Here is a 17,790-nt window from a genome sequence, read left to right on the forward strand (position 1 = left end):
TGATAAAAATACTCCATTGAAATTTCAATTTCTGTATTAAACTAGCTCTGCATTTACAGAAACACTAGCTTTCGAGAAAATATAATTATCTTTCTTAGACTCAACTATGCTGATTTTCTTAGGCCTTCAATCAACCTGGTTTTCTTTACTGTGCCAAGGAGAAAATGGCTTACAGCCCAGCCCGCCTGCCTCTTTTCTTAGGGTCAGAAATCTTCCATGCGTGTTTCGGGGCTGCACAACAGCTTTGTTGTCAAGAACTGCTCGAATCTAATTCACTTTAGCCTTTAACCACCTGCTTGCAACTCGTAAGAAAAAAATGAAGTGTGGCCTGGCCCTGACATCTAGCTTCTACTCACCTTTTGGCACCCCTCCTCCTCCTCAGCTGTCCTCAAACTCTCCTCTCCTCTCTCTGCTTCTTTCCCCCTCTTTCTCTTCCTTCTCCCTCTCTTCTCTCCCCGTCTTCCTTTAGTCATGCTTTTTAATGGTTTTCTTTTTTAAATATATAGTGTATCTTGTTTTTCTCAACATGATCTGCTTTAAAGGGTAACAGGCAAGATTAAGAAAGCACGTATGTTCCTTATTTTAGGACTCGGACCTTGGACTTCTATTTACTGGGCATCCTAAGCTGGGAAACTGTTTGAGTAGGCAGCTGGCCTGGAGGCTGGCCAAAGGGGAACCATGACCTGCTGTAGGGAAAGTTAAAGAACTGTCCTGGGAGCATTCCAAAACTCGAAGCCAACAGGAAGCTGGATCAAACCAGAGAGGCTCAAGACGAAGCAGGCTGCTGAGCAAGTGAGAAAAGACATGAAACTCTGCTCCCCAAAGATCTCCTCCCAGGTTTAGAAATATTCCACTCCCTCGTGTAACATGTCAATAAAAGACAGAGACCCAAACCCTGAGTGCAGCTCTCCCTTGAGCTCACCCACGCTCATATCTCCAGAGGATACTCTCATTTGAGTAAACTTCCCTACCTGCACCACTCAACTGTTGTGTGTCTGGTCTCTCCGGGAATTCTTTCTTTCTTTCTTTGTTTAAGATTTTATTTATTTATTTGACAGAGAGAGACAGCAAGAGAGAGTGGCTGAGTGGGTAAATTTGCCTAATTCGGGGTGAAACATTCCTATGCAAGATAATAAATAGCACGATATGCTGAGGCAGTGGGTAGCATAACAATGTGGGAAACAAAAGAAGCTACTCCATGGTAGAGAAAGATAGAAAATTGGAAGGGAGCTGGCTCCTGAGAGATTAGGTCTCTTTGGAGTGAAATCTTTCAGACACCTATCTTATTAAAATGTGGATAATATCACACAAGCATGTTGAGGCTTGGACAGCAGGGCCAGACACCATCATTCCAGACAGATGTCAAGGTCTTCCTCATTTTCCTCCTCCTTGTCAATGCGAAAGAAAGCAACTTGATTTGGTTTAAAATATTTGCTTTGGAAAAACCATGTTGATTTCTTTGTGCCTTAATTCAAAAAATCAAATCAAAAGTTTAGGAGAAAATTTTTCTTAGATTTTATACCAAGATTTGAGGAACTGGATAAATGAATTAAGAAATAATCCCAGCTGAGAGAGAACAATCTTAAGTTGGAGGAAAATTTAAATATGGCAGTAATTTAAAACTCAATTGTTATGCCATCTTAAAAAAAAAACCTAAAATGAAACACAAATATAACTTCTTTCTCATTAAAAAACACTCAGTCATAAGATGATGGTTTGGGGAAATCTTTATTTGTAACTCTGTGTGTGTGTGTGTGTGTGTGTGTGTGCGTGTGTGTGCATATGCTTCTGCAGGGTTTAATTGGATGCTTTTATGCTTTCCATATGGATCATTGTAATACTGATTCCCTCTTTTTTTGTTGTTGTTGTTGAGCTTTTGGAAATATCTTTTTTTATTTATATAAATTATTTTTATTAACATATAATGTATTATTTGCCTCAGGGGTACAGGTCTGTGTGATTCCCTCCTTTCAATCATAGTTATGTTTCAGATATCAAAATACAAAGTATATAAAAGAAGTTCCATCTCCTATGTCCCTGTCCTTGTCAAAATAAAAATGTATTTTTGCAGGGATGGAACTATACCCTGTTAAAGACTTCAATAGCAAATCTAATGAAAGGTAAGTGCTTCTTTTCATACCTAGAATAGTAACACAAGGTGACATTCTTACCAAGCAAAGTGAGGTTATATTCTTTAAGCAATAATTTTCAAAGAGCGAAACAGAACTGAAGTAATATATAATTGGATCTACTAATAAGGAGGTGCTGAAGAGAAATGCTCCAGCCAACAATGATTATTCAGGAATTGGTAAAATCTCTGCTGTGACACCCTCTGACAAATCCTGTTTTATATTCCCAGTTCTCTTTACCCGATGTCCTGGATATCCAATTGCTAAGTAATATCTTCTTGATTTGTCTAGGTTATGTGAATCATGGATAACGAGAGGAAAGTCATTCTGTTATGTACTTATAGTTACCGTACAAGAAGAAATCCTTTTACTGGGACAGTCTCACAAGTAAAGACCAAGCATAGGATGGCATGCTCTCTTTGAATTACTTTTACCATTCCCTCTGGAGTTACAGAAAAGTCTCAATCCCCACACAGCCATCCACTGATTACCATGCCTTTCAAATTTATGGCAAAATATGGTAATTAATTCAACTTTCCCCGTCCCTCCTGCAGTGGATGTAGTCTGGGAGCTGGATTTTTTCTATCTGGTTCACTACTGAACACAACTGACCCATAGCAGATACTACGGTGAGTTCAGTTAATGAGTGACCTGGGCATGACTGGAACTTTCTCAGAACAATCATTCAGAACACAGTTTGCCACTGGTTGGAGTTCACATCTGCCTTGAGGGAGGACTGTGTTCATGGATGGAAGCTTCACAAAGAAAGAAGCTCTTCTGCTGTCTAGAAAAGAGTATTTCCATTTTGAACAGACTATTCTACGGTATGGATTCCAGCGGGCTACAGTCCTCTTGTTTTTGAAATTTTAAAGACTAATTAACTCCTAGTATTCTCTCAAAAGACAAAAGGATGAGGCCATACGATAAATCCCAAGTATCTATTAGAAAAAGCCCAAGACATTTGTATTTTTCGTCTCATAATCATTTCATGTTGGGCATGCCGGCATTACTCTCTACTCACATTTAATACTATTTTAATTAAAATATCAATAGCCGTTCTGAGGACATGGTAGATACTGTTTTTAGGCAACAGGCTTGAGCAATACAAACTTGAGCAAGGCAGAAGGGCCTCACAGTGATGACGGAGTTGACGCAAACAGGCTCATGAAGCAACCCACCGTGAAACAGTTACAACCAGACACAGCTCTGAGATGATGAAAAGAGAAAATCCCCTGCGTCCCCACACTCCCTCACTTGGCCCTGTAACTGCGGCCCTCACCCCCACCTCCTCTGCTGTCCGGCCCGCTGCTCTCCTGTGGTGGATTCAGTCCGCTTTTATCTCTTCTGTTCTGCCTCAAGTGGATTTTCCGACCACCTGCGCCACAGCATCCATCCAGTCCGGATGCCCCACAGGCATGAGTGTGTTACAGCAAGAAAACAAATATAAACAAAACAAAACAACCCAAAACAAAATAAAAAGATTTTAGTAGAAAAGATAAGGCTCCAGTTGAATTGAAATGCTTTTGTTTTAATGATCTTTTTGGTATTTTGTGTACTCATCCTTTCCCTTCCCACAGCTATCCGTGGAGGAGCCCTTTGACTCTTCCTTTTCCCTGAAAGAAGCCCTGAGAAGTCAGGGAAGTGTTGGCTGCAGACTGCGCCACCACGGGATAGAGAAATTTGTTGTGAAAATCTTACCTGGTTCATTAGGACAGTGTGATTTAGAAAACAAAACAATTTTCTAAGAGTGTTCTAAATCACTTCAGCTGCACTTGGAGCTCATGTTATCATGGAGGAGAAACAAAGTAAGATGACACAGCCAACAGGATGAGCCAAATGATGAGTGCGGATATTTTTGTGCAAGTATAAAGGAAACGGTATCAAGCTTCATACTAGGGCAGAGATTTTCATTGCCTCCAAGCATATGTATTTCTGAAGAAATGAAACAGCAAATCTGCCCCCCAGAACTGGGCTCTGATTTGAGGAAAACATCCTGGAGACATCCAAACCATATTTGCTGAGGGCCGTTTTTTTTTTTTTTTTTAAATCACGTTATTCCAAGTAAAACTGAGAATTAAAAAGGATGCCAAAGAGAGGCCCAGGAATTCTGGAATGATGCCAAAATATTTGTACTCACTAAAACTCTTGCCAATGATCAAAAGAGAATGTTGCAGAACTTCATCTAGACCTGGGTCTTTTACAGACCCAATTTTGTAACTCTTGATTTTTGCCCTTATCGTTTAAAGCAGAAAAGCAGTAGCTGTGTGAAATGTTGAATAAGGGCTCCTGAAGGAACAGAGACCTGGCAGCAGATTCTGAGAGCAGGAAGAATGAAGACAACACAAACAGATGAAGGGTACAAGAAAGTGGACTCTGACTCCTCAAAATATGCCTCTTTGGCACATTGATTATTTTAACCTGGTTATTTTAAAAACACAGCAGACATGGAAAAGCTTTAAAAATCCAATGTAAGTTACTGTTTTATAAGAGACATTTATGTTTATAAGGAAAATCTCCGTTTGTAAGGGTGTCTCCCTTGCTGTACCTGGAAGAGGTGATTCTAGAACTCTTACGGGTTCAGGTGACAACTCAGCTGAAGACAGTATCGAGGGTGATGGGTTTGGCCATTTCAGTGAGTTACTTGGTTTTCCTGGTCTCTCCCACATATAGATATTATCAAGGTTTTGTTTGTTTTTCTACTGTTAATCTATCTTATACTGATTTAATCATCAGACCAGCTGAAGGACCTAAAACGGAAGAAAGGAAAACTTTTCTGCCCCTATAAAGGGCTTTCAAAACACGACAGGTTGCAGATGCGGAATCAAGATGTGAAAAGTAATAAAAGAAAATCTTGTTTGTAATGAAGTCAGGAGCTCAGAAGAGGGTAGCTCTCACACGCTCTACTATAGTCATCAACTGCTGATCCCAACAGAAAAAAAGAACCTTGCAAGTGATGCTACTGTAGCTCTTTATACTTCAGCAGGACTGAGAAAAGGTTTTTCTTCTTTGTCTCCCCTCCCCCACCTACCCGTGGAGCTCAGCCAATGAGATAGTCACAAGTCTGCCAATGAAAAGCCACTATACTTTGAACTCCAAGTTTACTCCAGTGGACTCTTTTCTTTATAATAACCTTCCGGACTTCCCCTTTTCATCTATAAAAGAGCATTTCTCCCTCTCCTTTGTTCTCTGGACTTGCTATGATTTTGCTGTAGCTTGCTTGACCCAAACTGCAATTATCTGCTATTCCTGATTAAACCCATTTTTGCTGGTAAAATAATTGACAGTTTATTTTTAAAGTTAAAGATAAACAGCTTTCAATGCTATGGAGCCAGTTAAGGTTTTTCAACCTACAAAATAAGTGATGTATACATAATGGTGTAACTAAGTACTAAGAAAATACATTGGGTAAAATATCCATGTTTAAAAAGAAAGATTTTAGAAAAAATTTTATTTCAGAAAGATTTCTTTTGGAAGATTCCCATTGGAAATGGTCTGGGTAAAAACTGAGGTTTTGTTGCTTAAAGAGAGAGACTGTCAGTCACTTAAGGCAGCACGACACCATACATGGGCACAAGCTTTAGAATCAGGGCGCTCTGGGGTGTGTGATAGTAAGTTAGGTTGATACCATGTCTCCTTTTTCTCATATGTAAAATAGGTTTCACGTGCCTACATGAAATGGGGTTGTAATGAAGATAAAAGTGAATTGATATATTCTAAATATCCGGCACAGAATCGAAATTCAGTATGGAGCAGTTGTATTAGTAAAATTGCAAATACTCCAGAATGGTAAGCATTTTTAATTTTCTTACATATGATGAGGTAGCATTATTCAGATGGCGTACTCAGAAGATCCTAGCTAGGAGTCTGACCTCATTCTCCATCCTATCTAATTTTAAGACTATGACCTGCAAGACCTCCAGATTAGTGCAGAATCAATAATAACCTATGGGCTATTGGTCTGCTATGGTAACTTGCACTGGCTATTCTGAAAGACAAATGTTACATCAAATTAAGGGAAAGGAAGGAATTAACATAGCATTTGTCAATTGTAGTTCTTCATTTTTTTTTAAAGCAGATATTTCAGCTGAAGCACTGGAATTCATTATGGTGGAAGTGTAGGAATACCAAAAATGATTACTCCTTTTTATTTGGCATAATAAATTCACCCAGAACTTAAATGTTATGAAGTTTCCAATATTCAAATGTTTTGATCTACAAAAATGACAAGTGCTTATGGTTTAATCATTACTAAAGCCAAGGTAAATGTCTCATTTAAAAATGAAACAAGATAGGATTGGGAGGGAAAGAAACCATAAGTGACTCTTAATCTCACAAAACAAACTGAGGGTTGCTAGGGGGAAAGGGGAGGGAGGGGAGTAGGGTTATGGGCATTGGGGAGGGTATGTGCTATGGTGAGTGCTGTGAAGTGTGTAAACCTCGGGATTCACAGACCTGTACCCCTGGGGATAAAAATACATTATATGTTTATAAAAAAATTAAAAAATTAAAAAAAATGAGACAAGGAACAAAAGGATGCATAGAACTGAATATTTTGTATTATGTATTTGTCAAATGGTTTGCCTATGAGAAACTGTATAAAGAAATAATTTAGGGGGAACATAAAGTTGTTGGTACCATTTGCTGTCCTCACAAGCTTAGCTTCCTATCCAGCCACTGGTCTCTCCTATTCAGACTCAAATCTGAACCTCGTGCAATTCTTCAGCTTTGGAACAGGGGAAGATTTTATGCTTCCTAACTGATATTGTATGCATTTCTGAACTATACTGCTTTGTGTATTTTTTATCTTTTTGTCTTTCCTGCGCCCTTGGAATTATTTCTGACCCTGGGTAACTCATGGGGCTTTTACTGAGTGTTTATTAAAGTAGGTGAGTTGTTGACTTTAAGATGATGAAAACTGCTTTTTTTCAAAGAAGTCCTTTATTTCATTTAGATTTTAAAGATTTTTCTTCTGGAGACACTAGGATACCTTGATGAATTTACTAACTAAAGATTCTGGTGTAATAATAGTGGCAATTAATGAAGTAAGGTTTTACTGATATCTTTAAGGATTATTAAGCCCCAAGATTCCTCAGACTACGATTTGCACCTTTCCACCTTAAGAAGCCATTTCATCTAAACAGAATCTCCTGCCTGTATTGGCTAATGGTAGACATTCAGAGTCATTAGCTAAATTAACTGTTTCATGTGGTTGGTCTTTAGAACGTTATAAACTGTAATGGAATTACTGAGTTGAGAGCAATTAATGGGATATACTTTGTATGTATTCTAAGCAATGCTATACCTGTCTTTTGTAATGACCAGTTAAAATCTATCAAAAGAAAACTGTTGATGAATCTTAGTGCCATCAAAATAAACCATCTAGAACAGTTTACAACCTCCTCATGTCTGTAGAGTTCATGTCACCTCAGAATCTGAAATCATTTTAAATACTGCCATTTACATGCTATGCCAATGCCCCACCGTTCTCAAGGAGAAAGTAAAAGTTTGGAACACTTTTTCTAGGTTTTTAAAATCCATAGGTCATAAAGGCAAGGACAGAATGCACGTTTCTCACGTGCAGGACTCGCATGTTAGACCGTGCAGGACTCACATGTTAGACCAGGAGCTGAAAACTCAGTCTTACTCTCGAGCAACAGATGAGTGGGGATGGCACAAGGTCTTGGGATCAGACACGGAGGGAGGGCTGAGAAAGTGGAGCCCTTGAAAGCAAACAGCCTTTTAAGGGCACTAGCCTCACTCATTTCCACTTCGCTACCCCATAGATGTTGTCCTAGGGGAATGTGGTCCCAGTAGAGCCAGATATAAGCACACAAATATGTGGAATTTTACATGAAATACCCACACATCTAAATGTTGGTATCTGTTTCAAATGTTAAGCCCTGTGGGTCAAATGAATCACATCTGTGGGCTATCAGGAAGCAACTTCTGGATTAGATTCCAACATCCTCTGTAGATATAAAAATGCTATTAAAAATGACGGATGTTGAGATGCTGTCTTTCATCAATACTTATGACAAAGGACATGTTTTTTAAAAAGAAAGTTGGGTATATCATTAATCGATAGCCAGTAGGTGCCCACTAGGTTGCCACACATATTCATTAAGAATATTAAAAAAGATGGATGTATTCACTGCCTTTCTCTGGTTCTCAACTAACCTGTTTGAGAAAAAATGGATTTTGTGGTAGGGTTGTAAATGATTGGGAATGGAATGCCAAGGAAGGATCAAAGTTGTACATAAGGGATGATTCCACAAAATCTAAAGGTAGAATAAGAATTTTCAAGTTCCACACAGCATCATGTATTGTTTATTATACAAAAATGGGGGAGGGATAGATAGTATGAAGAATGGAAAATCTGAATATTTTATTATCCTAAATTGTTGCTCTCGAATTGAAATATTACATTCAACAAAGTTGAAATGAACATTTTATATAGATAGAAGTTGGAAAAAAAAAAAACATGGAGAAAGATACAGACAGTCTGAAATGATTTGTAGGTCCCGGAGGGCCACGAAGAGAAATTTACAGAATCACAGAGCACAATGTGTTATTTAGCTACTCCAGACATCACATAGTATCTGTTCAATAGATGAAGCAAAAGGCAGAGAGTAAGGGTCCATTCTATTTCTGGCATTGATTGCTCTGGGACCTGGAGGAACAGAGCATCACCTTTTGTCACTCGAGTTACCCCATATATTAAGAAAAGACAGTGCATAACCAAACAAAGGCATTCTGTACATCAGTTCTGACATCTATAAACCATTTGCAGACTTTTAAAATCAAGGCTGTGCGAAAGCAAGGAATACTTTTCTCCCTCCCCATGATTTTCAGAATTAATGAAAAATTGCAATGGCAAAAACCCATCACATTCCTATTGGGATATTCTTGTTTGCTTTACATCTCTCTTCATTCTGGTGCTCATTGTGTTTATTTCTTTTCCTTTTTTTTTTAAGATTTTATTTATTCATTTGACAGAGAGAGAGAGCACAGTAAGCAGAGTGGCAGGCAGAGGGAGAGAGAGAAAAACAGGCTCTCTGCTGAGCAGGGGCCTGATGCAGGGCTCAATCCTAGGACCCTGGAATCATGACCTGAGCTGAAGGCAGCCATTTAACCAACTGAGCCACCCAGGCACCCCTCATTGTGTTTATTTCTAAGCAACGTTCTTTCCATCCGCTTTTGCTTTGCATTTAATTTAAATGAAAAAGCAGCTCTAGGTAGAATCATTATTTAAATTGCAGTATCCATACTCTCCTTTAGAAATTGAGGCATCCATACCCCTGAGGCTGCAGTTAGGTAAAAAGATCCTGAAATCCAGGGCCCCAGCTATAGAACATGAATTACGTAAAGTTCATTGTCTTCATTTGTATCCTTCACATATTATCCTTTGCTCCCTTTGAGTGTGATGCTACCTATATTTGACCCATGTTCTTACCTTCATTCTTTAGCAAAATAAAAGTGAAAAATTTGAAGATCAAGTTTGTAGATAAAAATATACTTACCTCTCTCTTCCAGCTTGATGCACAATATGGAAAATAATACTTTTTCTACCTACTCTGATTATACATGAACTATCACACCAAATTCCCAAATAAAGGCAAATGCAAAAAAGAGTTCACACCTTATGGAAGAAAATTCTTTTCTATTACCTAAAGCTTGATTTTCAGGAAATTAGATCAGTTCATATTATTTACTGTAATCTATTATCCTAACTTTCCAGGGAATCGACCTCAGCAAATACAATGTTCTCACCGTTCCATCAATTCAATTACATCATAGTATAAGTATATTTATTTCATATATATATACATATATATATAATGATGCAGACAAACACAAACATCACACCCACTCACATACACATGCGTGTTCTTTTTTGATTTTGAGGAATGACCTAAAAATCAGAGGCCCTAGAACATAAAACAGAGATGAAGGATTATTTGCAAACATTTGGCTGTTTCACATATTGAGGCCAGCACAAGGCATGTACTTTTCATGGATATTAGCATGTTACCAAATTCTACTGGGGAAAGAAATGGATTTTTAAAACATGCCTGCAGTTGCCAGTGCTCCCTTTCAAATGATTTCCTGCACATAACATACCTTCCGGAGGGGTTTGAGCTTAGTCTCCATTATGAAGTCATACTTGCAGAGCTCACAGCAGCGCGTGTCTGAGCTCTTGATCCACTGGTGGAGGCAGGACTGGTGGACAAAGCGCAGGGTGCCCGTGCAGCGGCAGGGTGTGATGAGGGGGCTCTCTTCATCCCCTTCGCAGTGACAGATCCTGGGGAAGGACACAGCAGTCAGGATGAGATCCCAGAGGTCGTTTCTCACCTGTGGATTTCCTCCCTGGCTCATACCAACGGCATTAGAAATTGCAACCTAAGAATTAGAAAGCGTGTACATTTCACTCCAGCGGGATCCAGAACCCAATGGAGGCTCAATCACTTGCTACTTTCGTTCATGTGATTAGCCATTGGATACTTAGTATCTCAAAAATGTTTTATCATTTTGTTTCTATACTAATGCGATTTTAATCGCACAACTATTGATCCATCTCCCCAGCTTAATCTGTTTACTAGGTCAGTGTCTGTAAGTATGAGCTTGATTTCACATATAAAAGTTGTGGTTTATAGGCATTGTAAGGAATGTTTGAATCTGATAACTTTATTGTTTTAGTGCGATGACAGTTTTATAGAAACATGGTCTATAATTTAGTACCTATGGTATCCTACCAGTGTGGAAGAATTATGAAAAATTTTAACATGTTACCAAAGAATGAAGTAAATATTGAAAATTTCAGTTGGAAATACTGTATTTTCCTAGGAAGACACACACATACTTGGTCACAATGAATTGACTAAACTGTCAATAATCATCATTGTTTAAAGTTACAGAGAAAACTGCATAAAATTGTTTCAGTATAGTAAATTCTATTCTAAAATTTTAATTGTTACATCTCCCAAGGAATTCAGAGTTCAACTACTTTACTGAATTACTATGAATTCAGATGTCATAGATTCACAGTGGATTATTCTAATCCACAAATTTTAAGAAAGAATTTGCTTTCCTCATTAGATGAGATAAGCTTTTCATATCTCAAGATCATGAATTCAGATCTTAGCACTTCAATAATTCTTGTGATTTACCCAGCTGTTAGAAGTTGTTAATTAATTTGATTGGAAATATTTTTTTAATATCTTTAGAAAATATGAATGGCATATTCCAAAAAAAATCTATAAAAATTACTTTTTTGAGTTGAGTTGTAGCAGCAGTCTTAAAGAATGTTTGAATTGCTGCTCTTCCTTTTTAGGTCTCTATGCCCTATTCTCCAGAAGCTTGAGTTTTAATGAGTGGATTTTTAAAGCATATTTATCTATCTTAGCTGTCTCCTCAGGGGAAATGAAATGCTCTAATTGTTACTGAAGTAAGACTCAGGAATTGAAACCAACCCTTAGCCCTTCCCTAACCTCAAAATAAAGAAGTATGACACAGTACGTCAGTATTTTGAATCTCTTTTTCTTAAGTAAAAATAATAAAATCAAAAAGGAGCACTGACTTCTAAAGTCCTTAGGGTGGGTGTGATGAGATGAAGTTCAAAATCAGTCCTCCTTCTCCCCTTCCCCCCACTCCCACTGATATAGGAAGTGGTAGTGTTACATTAGCACCACATATAAAAGGCGTGGTGGGGAAAAACTAAAAACTTTCTGAATTCTCTTCTTCATATTCTACTCTATTTGTATTCTCATATGAAAGTCTGGAATATCTCCTCTTGCCACAGGTATAGGTCCTAGGAATCCGGGCTTAGTGTACTTGCATTATACTTGTTGCCGATAGAGTATTGGTCTCATGATAAGTGTTCAGTAGATGTTTGTTGAGTAAAAGAATTGTTTCATGAACTACAGCTTTCTATAAGAGCAACCAGTGAAAACAAATCTGGGTTTCTATAGTACTTCATTTGGTTGTAATATTTATTTTTGGAGCCATTGAAACCTAATGAATTACACAGCGTAAGAGGTTGATATTTCTTATGTCTTTGAATCTCTTAAGTCTCTGCCTCTACGCAAAGATACTCCTTTAGATCAGGAGTCAGCAAACTGGGGCCTAATTCTTACTGTGGCATGTGTTCGTAATTAACATTTTACTGAAACGCACCCATGCAGATTTGTTTATGTATTGTTTAGAGCTGTGTTTGCACTGTGACTGCAGAATTAAGAGTTGCTGCAAAGACCATATGGTCACAGGGACTAACATATTTACTACCTGCTTCTTTATAGGAAACATTTGCTTACTCTTGCCTTAAATATGGTGATTCTGGGGCACCTGGGTGACTGAGTTAGTTAAGTATCTGACTCTTGGTTTCAGGGTCATGATCTCAGGGTCATGAGATTGGCCCCACCTCTGGCTCCCGCTTAGAGGGGAGTCTGTTTGTGATTTTCCCACTCCCTCTGTCCCTTTCCCCCTGCCACTCCCCTGGAGTATGAGTACACCCTCTCTCTCTCTCAAATAAATAAAAAAATCTTTTTAAAAAACGGCAGTTCTGAGTTAAAGACAATATACGACTATTACCAATGATAATAAAACAAGGTTTACAAAATCCAACTTTGGCAAGTAACAAAAGTTGAAGTAAAGCTTACATAGAGACGCGCACAATAAAAACAAAAGTCCTCCCAGCCTGGCATTGAAACCTGCTGATCCATGAAGACTCTGCAGGGAGAGTGGCGACATTTCTCATTTGAAAAAGAAAAAGTTGCAATTAATGCCATCTAATAATTTATTACTAAAAAAAGATCACATCAAATGCTGCACAGCTGCCAAGATGATTCCGAGGCTCTGATTTTTTTTTTTTAACTGACATGAATAAAGTAATTTATTCATAAGCAGATTTAAACAAAGACCTTGCTGATTACTGGGTTCAACCTGAACTGAGCAGTTTACTGATTGTAGTCCAACTTCCTATGTCTCACAGATTCATTTTTAAAAAAATTTCTGCTGAAACTGTTACCTGAAGCACCACCAGCAATTTCATTTCTTCATAAAATTAAGGTTATTTCCCATAGGGAAAATCAAAAGCTTGATTCATTTTTATTCCCGTTTCACAAGATTTATTTTTACATGATTTTAGCATTTTGTATTTTTTCTAAATTATCCAACTCGAGTTAGACCCCAAGAGTCTTTTTCAAATCATGCTGAGATTGTTCTAAATGAGCTTAAGAGCTAAATATCAACTTCAAATTTCTACCGGAAATAAAAAATAATGTGATGGTGCCATTATGAAAAGAATTAAAGAATTCCTAAGCTGATATATTTCACACTAACCAAAATTGCCAAATTATAAATGAAAACACAGTAATAAAAACATACACATGTTTTCTCCAACAGAATAATTGTGTACAGAAAATGATTTTAATAATAAAATTGCATTGTAAAATATTCATAATTTTAATGCATTTTTGCATTATGGGAAATTGAGGCTTGGGAACTGAGTGATTGTATAAAATTATTGGTGATTGACTTCGGTGTCTATTGTCTACTGACAAGAACAAGCTGAAATCACAAACTTTATTAGCATTTTGCTCTTTTAACTGGCTGCTTATAGTCTAATCAGTGTATGTTGAGACTTTCGTCACTTATGACTTGAATAAACTTCTACTTCCATATACCTTCTAGCTTTGTGTGAAAAGAAGACCAGCAAATAGTATTAGGCAAATTAAATTCTGGAAATTGTGTGTGTGTGTGTGTGTGTGTGTGTGTGTGTGTACTTAAAGTCCCTCCCTTAATGTTTGAGTTTTAAGAGAAATAGATTTTTATTTGGTTTTGTTTGGTCTAATGTATCTTAAAATGATCTGCACTGCTCCCCACCCCCTCCATTGTCAAGGCTTCTTGGTTCTGGTAGAATATTTTTTTTCTACATAAGTTTTTTTTTAATAATTTATCATTAAAAAGAAATCCTTGTGAGGGTCATAATGATTATGTACTTTTGGGATTTTTTTTCATTCATTTATTCATTCATTCACATTTTCTTCGTCTTTGCTATATGCAAAGAAAATCAGATAATAGCATCAGCGTGTAAGGTGAATCGAGAAGGAGACAACAGAATCTGGAAGCAGATATCCCATTTGGACAACTATCATCCAGATATTAAGAATCTGAAACAGTATTGTAACACTGTGTAGAGTGGCAACAAAGCCCATTTACGGTATGTAACACCCAAAGGCAGTCATCCATATAATTTTCAGATAGGCTCTTAACTCTTTCTTCCCATAGTCCATGCCATTTTTCCCCCTGCTTTGCCTTGCCTTGCCTTGCCTGCCTGCCTACCTGCCTTCCGTCCTTCCTTCCTCCCTCTCTCTTTCTCTTCTTCTCTTTCTTTTCAGTTGTTTGTTTGTTTGTTTGTTTGTTTTAAGTAGACTCCATGCCCAGTGTGGGGTTTGAACTCACAATCCTGAGATCAACCGTTGCACGTTCTACTGACTGAGCCAGTCAGGCTCCCCATTTTTCCTCTTTTTCTTTTGGCAAACCTTTCTGATCTATTTCCTCCCTTTTTTACCTGCATTTTTCTCCATACCCCTCTCCAACTAAATAATCTTAAAGCACAATAATTATGGATACAGCTATATTTGTAATGGCTTAATCTGGATGTTAATCTTACCTCAAAACTAATTCTCATGCTGCAAAGTTTGGCATTCATTGTTAGAATTCACTTTCTTGAGCTAAAAATGATTAGAATCCATGTGGGTGGAAACCATATTGAAAGGTATTAAACATTGGATGAGAAGTTAATGGCTCAAGTAAATGAATAAATAGATGTAATTTCTCTTTCCTTTTGAGAAATAATAACATAGCAGTGAAAGAATAGCAGATTAGAGGCACTTTTATTTTTAATTTTCATTTCATTTATTTTTAACAGGGAAAAGGGGCACTTGTTCCTAAGCAGAACTGAAGATGCCACAGAGAGAGAGAATGCTTCATGGTTGAATGAAGATTCTTGAGAAATCAAGAAAGTGTGGGAAAGGAGCTATAGCAGAGGAGTGTCTTTGGACAGGTGGAAAAATACACGGGAGATAAACAGACGCTTTTTTTCCTGTGAGCACGATGTAGAGGGAAAAGTGTAAGAGAAGGCAATCGATAGAAGAATTGCAGCTGCTGGATCTGGGGAGGGGTTCCCAGTCTCGCGATACAGCAGACCATGTGTTTGCTCCACAGAAGACAGGAAGGCATGGGGTTAAAGTATGAGAGAGGCTGTCAGTAATTAGCAAAAGGCACTTGGAGAATGTGATGGGAAATTATCCAAGCATGAATATTAGAACCATGGAGAGGCGGTGAGGTCCCTGGTGAGATTAGACAGCACAAATTTACAGTGGATGCTGTTAACACTGCCTGGAGTCAGCGGCGTTCAGCACTCAGAGAGCAAGTCTACAGCTGGTAGCACAATCTAAGGCATCTTGAGATCACTAAGTCAGAAATGGGAAGGACAAAGGCTCGAAGGATTCTGATGCATCAGCGAACACAGTGTGAAAATACTTGGTCATAAGGTCTAGACTCTGAACCCAGAGGCAAGTGAAGCCATCTTGTGGTTAATGTATCATGGGGAGAGGTTGGGTTTGAGAGACGGGAAATTACAACAATGGTGAAGAGTTGATGTTGAAAGTGGGATGAAGTGGGACAAATGTTGTCTATGTATAGTGTAGTCATATCCCTCATGGATGAATTCATATTCTTTTGTTGTCCTTTTTTCCCCCACTGTCACAGGAAGAAATTTTTTAAAAGAATTTATTTATTTGACAGAGAGAGATCACAAGTAGGTGGAGAGGCAGGCAGAGAGAGAGGGGGGGAAGCAGGCTCCCCACTGAGCAGAGAGCCCGATGTGGGGCTCCATCCCAGGACCCTGAGATCAGGACCTGAGCCGAAGGCAGAGGCTTAACCCACTGAGCCACCCAGGTGCCCTGCACAGGAAGATAATTTAAAAATATGAAATTATTTGGTGTTTGAGACTCACAAATAAATTAAATCCTGACTCACATGCTTGCTTTTGGCTCCAGTAAATAGGAGAGGTTCTCAGTTTACTCATGTGTGAAAGAGGTTAAAAATAACCTCTTAGGGTGTCATGCAGACTAAAGGTGATGAAAGAGTGCAGTACCTGGCACATTACCGGCAAATAATTGTTAATTTTGTCATAGGACGACGGGTCACCCCTGCTACTACTACCAATTTTGTTCACCTGTGCCACTGCTTTTGCTGTATTGGGACTAATTGTTTTTAATGACTACTTTGGTAGTTGGTTAGAGCCAATGCTTGTAAGGCCAAGGTCATGAATTCTGACTCCATAAAGGGCAGTTAGCTACTGACACATTTGAATCCCTACATCGGTCAAGTCACAGACATGTCTCAAGGAAAGCTAGGTATGGGAATACATTTAGATCTCTATATTGGGTGGCCTCAGATAAGTTTTCGGATAGTTGGTTTTCTCATCTTTGAAATGTTACATGGCTATTGTAAGTCTCATATAGGATCAAATAGGATATATGAGAAAATATTACAAAATATAAGTACTATCCCAGAGGTATTATTACCAGTATATATGTGATCAATAAAATCAACAAAAATTGCTGCTAGTTAATAAGTGCAATGTATTGCACGTTTTTATAAAAGCAACTCAATTTTTTGTGTCTGCACTTCAGTTTGTAGGACTCTCATTTTTCACCCCAGAGAACAGTGATATAAGAAAGGGAGATCTACCTCACTAATGAAATTAGTTTTCTGCTAAGCTACAAAACTCTTCTAAGATTCAGGTCTGAAAACCTTTTCTATTCTTTATTTTTCCTGATTTTTTTTTTTTTTTTTGTATTGTTGGCTAACCCCTCCTTCTTGAAACCTTTCCCTTTTGCTTCTGTGACCAGAGAAAAGTGTTATTAGAAGAGCATATAAGAAAATTGTAGGGATAAAACAGTGATTAGTTATGGAGAACAGACCAAAGATGTTAGGATTCTGGAGCCTGGGAAGGTAATAAATGATAGGTAAGTTGAGAATATGACATGATATGGTAGGTGAGATATCATGGTGAGAGATGACAAGGAAATAATATAGAATTCAACAGATCTAAATTCATGGCTCTCGGGTGCCTGGGTGGCTCAGTGGGTTAAGCCGCTGCCTTTGGCTCAGGTCATGATCTCAGGGTCCTGGGATCGAGTCCCGCATCGGGCTCTCTGCTCAGCAGCGAGCCTGCTTCCCTTCCTCTCTCTCTGCCTGCCTCTCTGCCTACTTGATCTCTGTCTGTCAAATAAATAAATAAAATCTTAAAAAAAAAAATAAATAAATAAATTCATGGCTCTCTTCCATGAATTCAGAATTATAAGTCAAAGGGATACCTTTTAAAGTAGGAGTGTAGGATGTTAACTAGACTTATTGTGATCATTTCACAATATATACAGATAACAAATCATTTTTATACACGTGAAGCTAATATAGTTAATATGTCAATTATAAAATTAAAAAAATAAAACATGAGTGCAGTAATTTTGAGACAAATACAGAGAACTACTGACTACTATATTTCACATTTTGGAGGGGAAAAAAAGCAAGAAAGGGGGAATTACATGATAGCTGTATTAAGATATATGAAAAACTATTGTGTGAAATGGTA

General features: G+C 38.0%; 1 protein-coding gene across 2 annotated transcripts in view; it reads right to left on the bottom strand.

The window, feature by feature from the left end:
- Window positions 1–17,790, bottom strand: part of MARCHF1 (membrane associated ring-CH-type finger 1) — a 322,967-nt gene that overhangs the window by 46,693 nt on the left and 258,484 nt on the right. For both annotated transcript variants that reach the window (XM_045998055.1, XM_045998054.1), the window contains one exon: window positions 10,251–10,431. In XM_045998055.1, the coding sequence (XP_045854011.1) occupies window positions 10,251–10,431 (181 nt within the window). The remainder of the gene's footprint in view (window positions 1–10,250; window positions 10,432–17,790) is intronic.

The sequence above is a fragment of the Meles meles genome, chromosome 2 (assembly GCF_922984935.1).
Source record: "Meles meles chromosome 2, mMelMel3.1 paternal haplotype, whole genome shotgun sequence".
NCBI classification, from domain to species: domain Eukaryota; kingdom Metazoa; phylum Chordata; class Mammalia; order Carnivora; family Mustelidae; genus Meles; species Meles meles.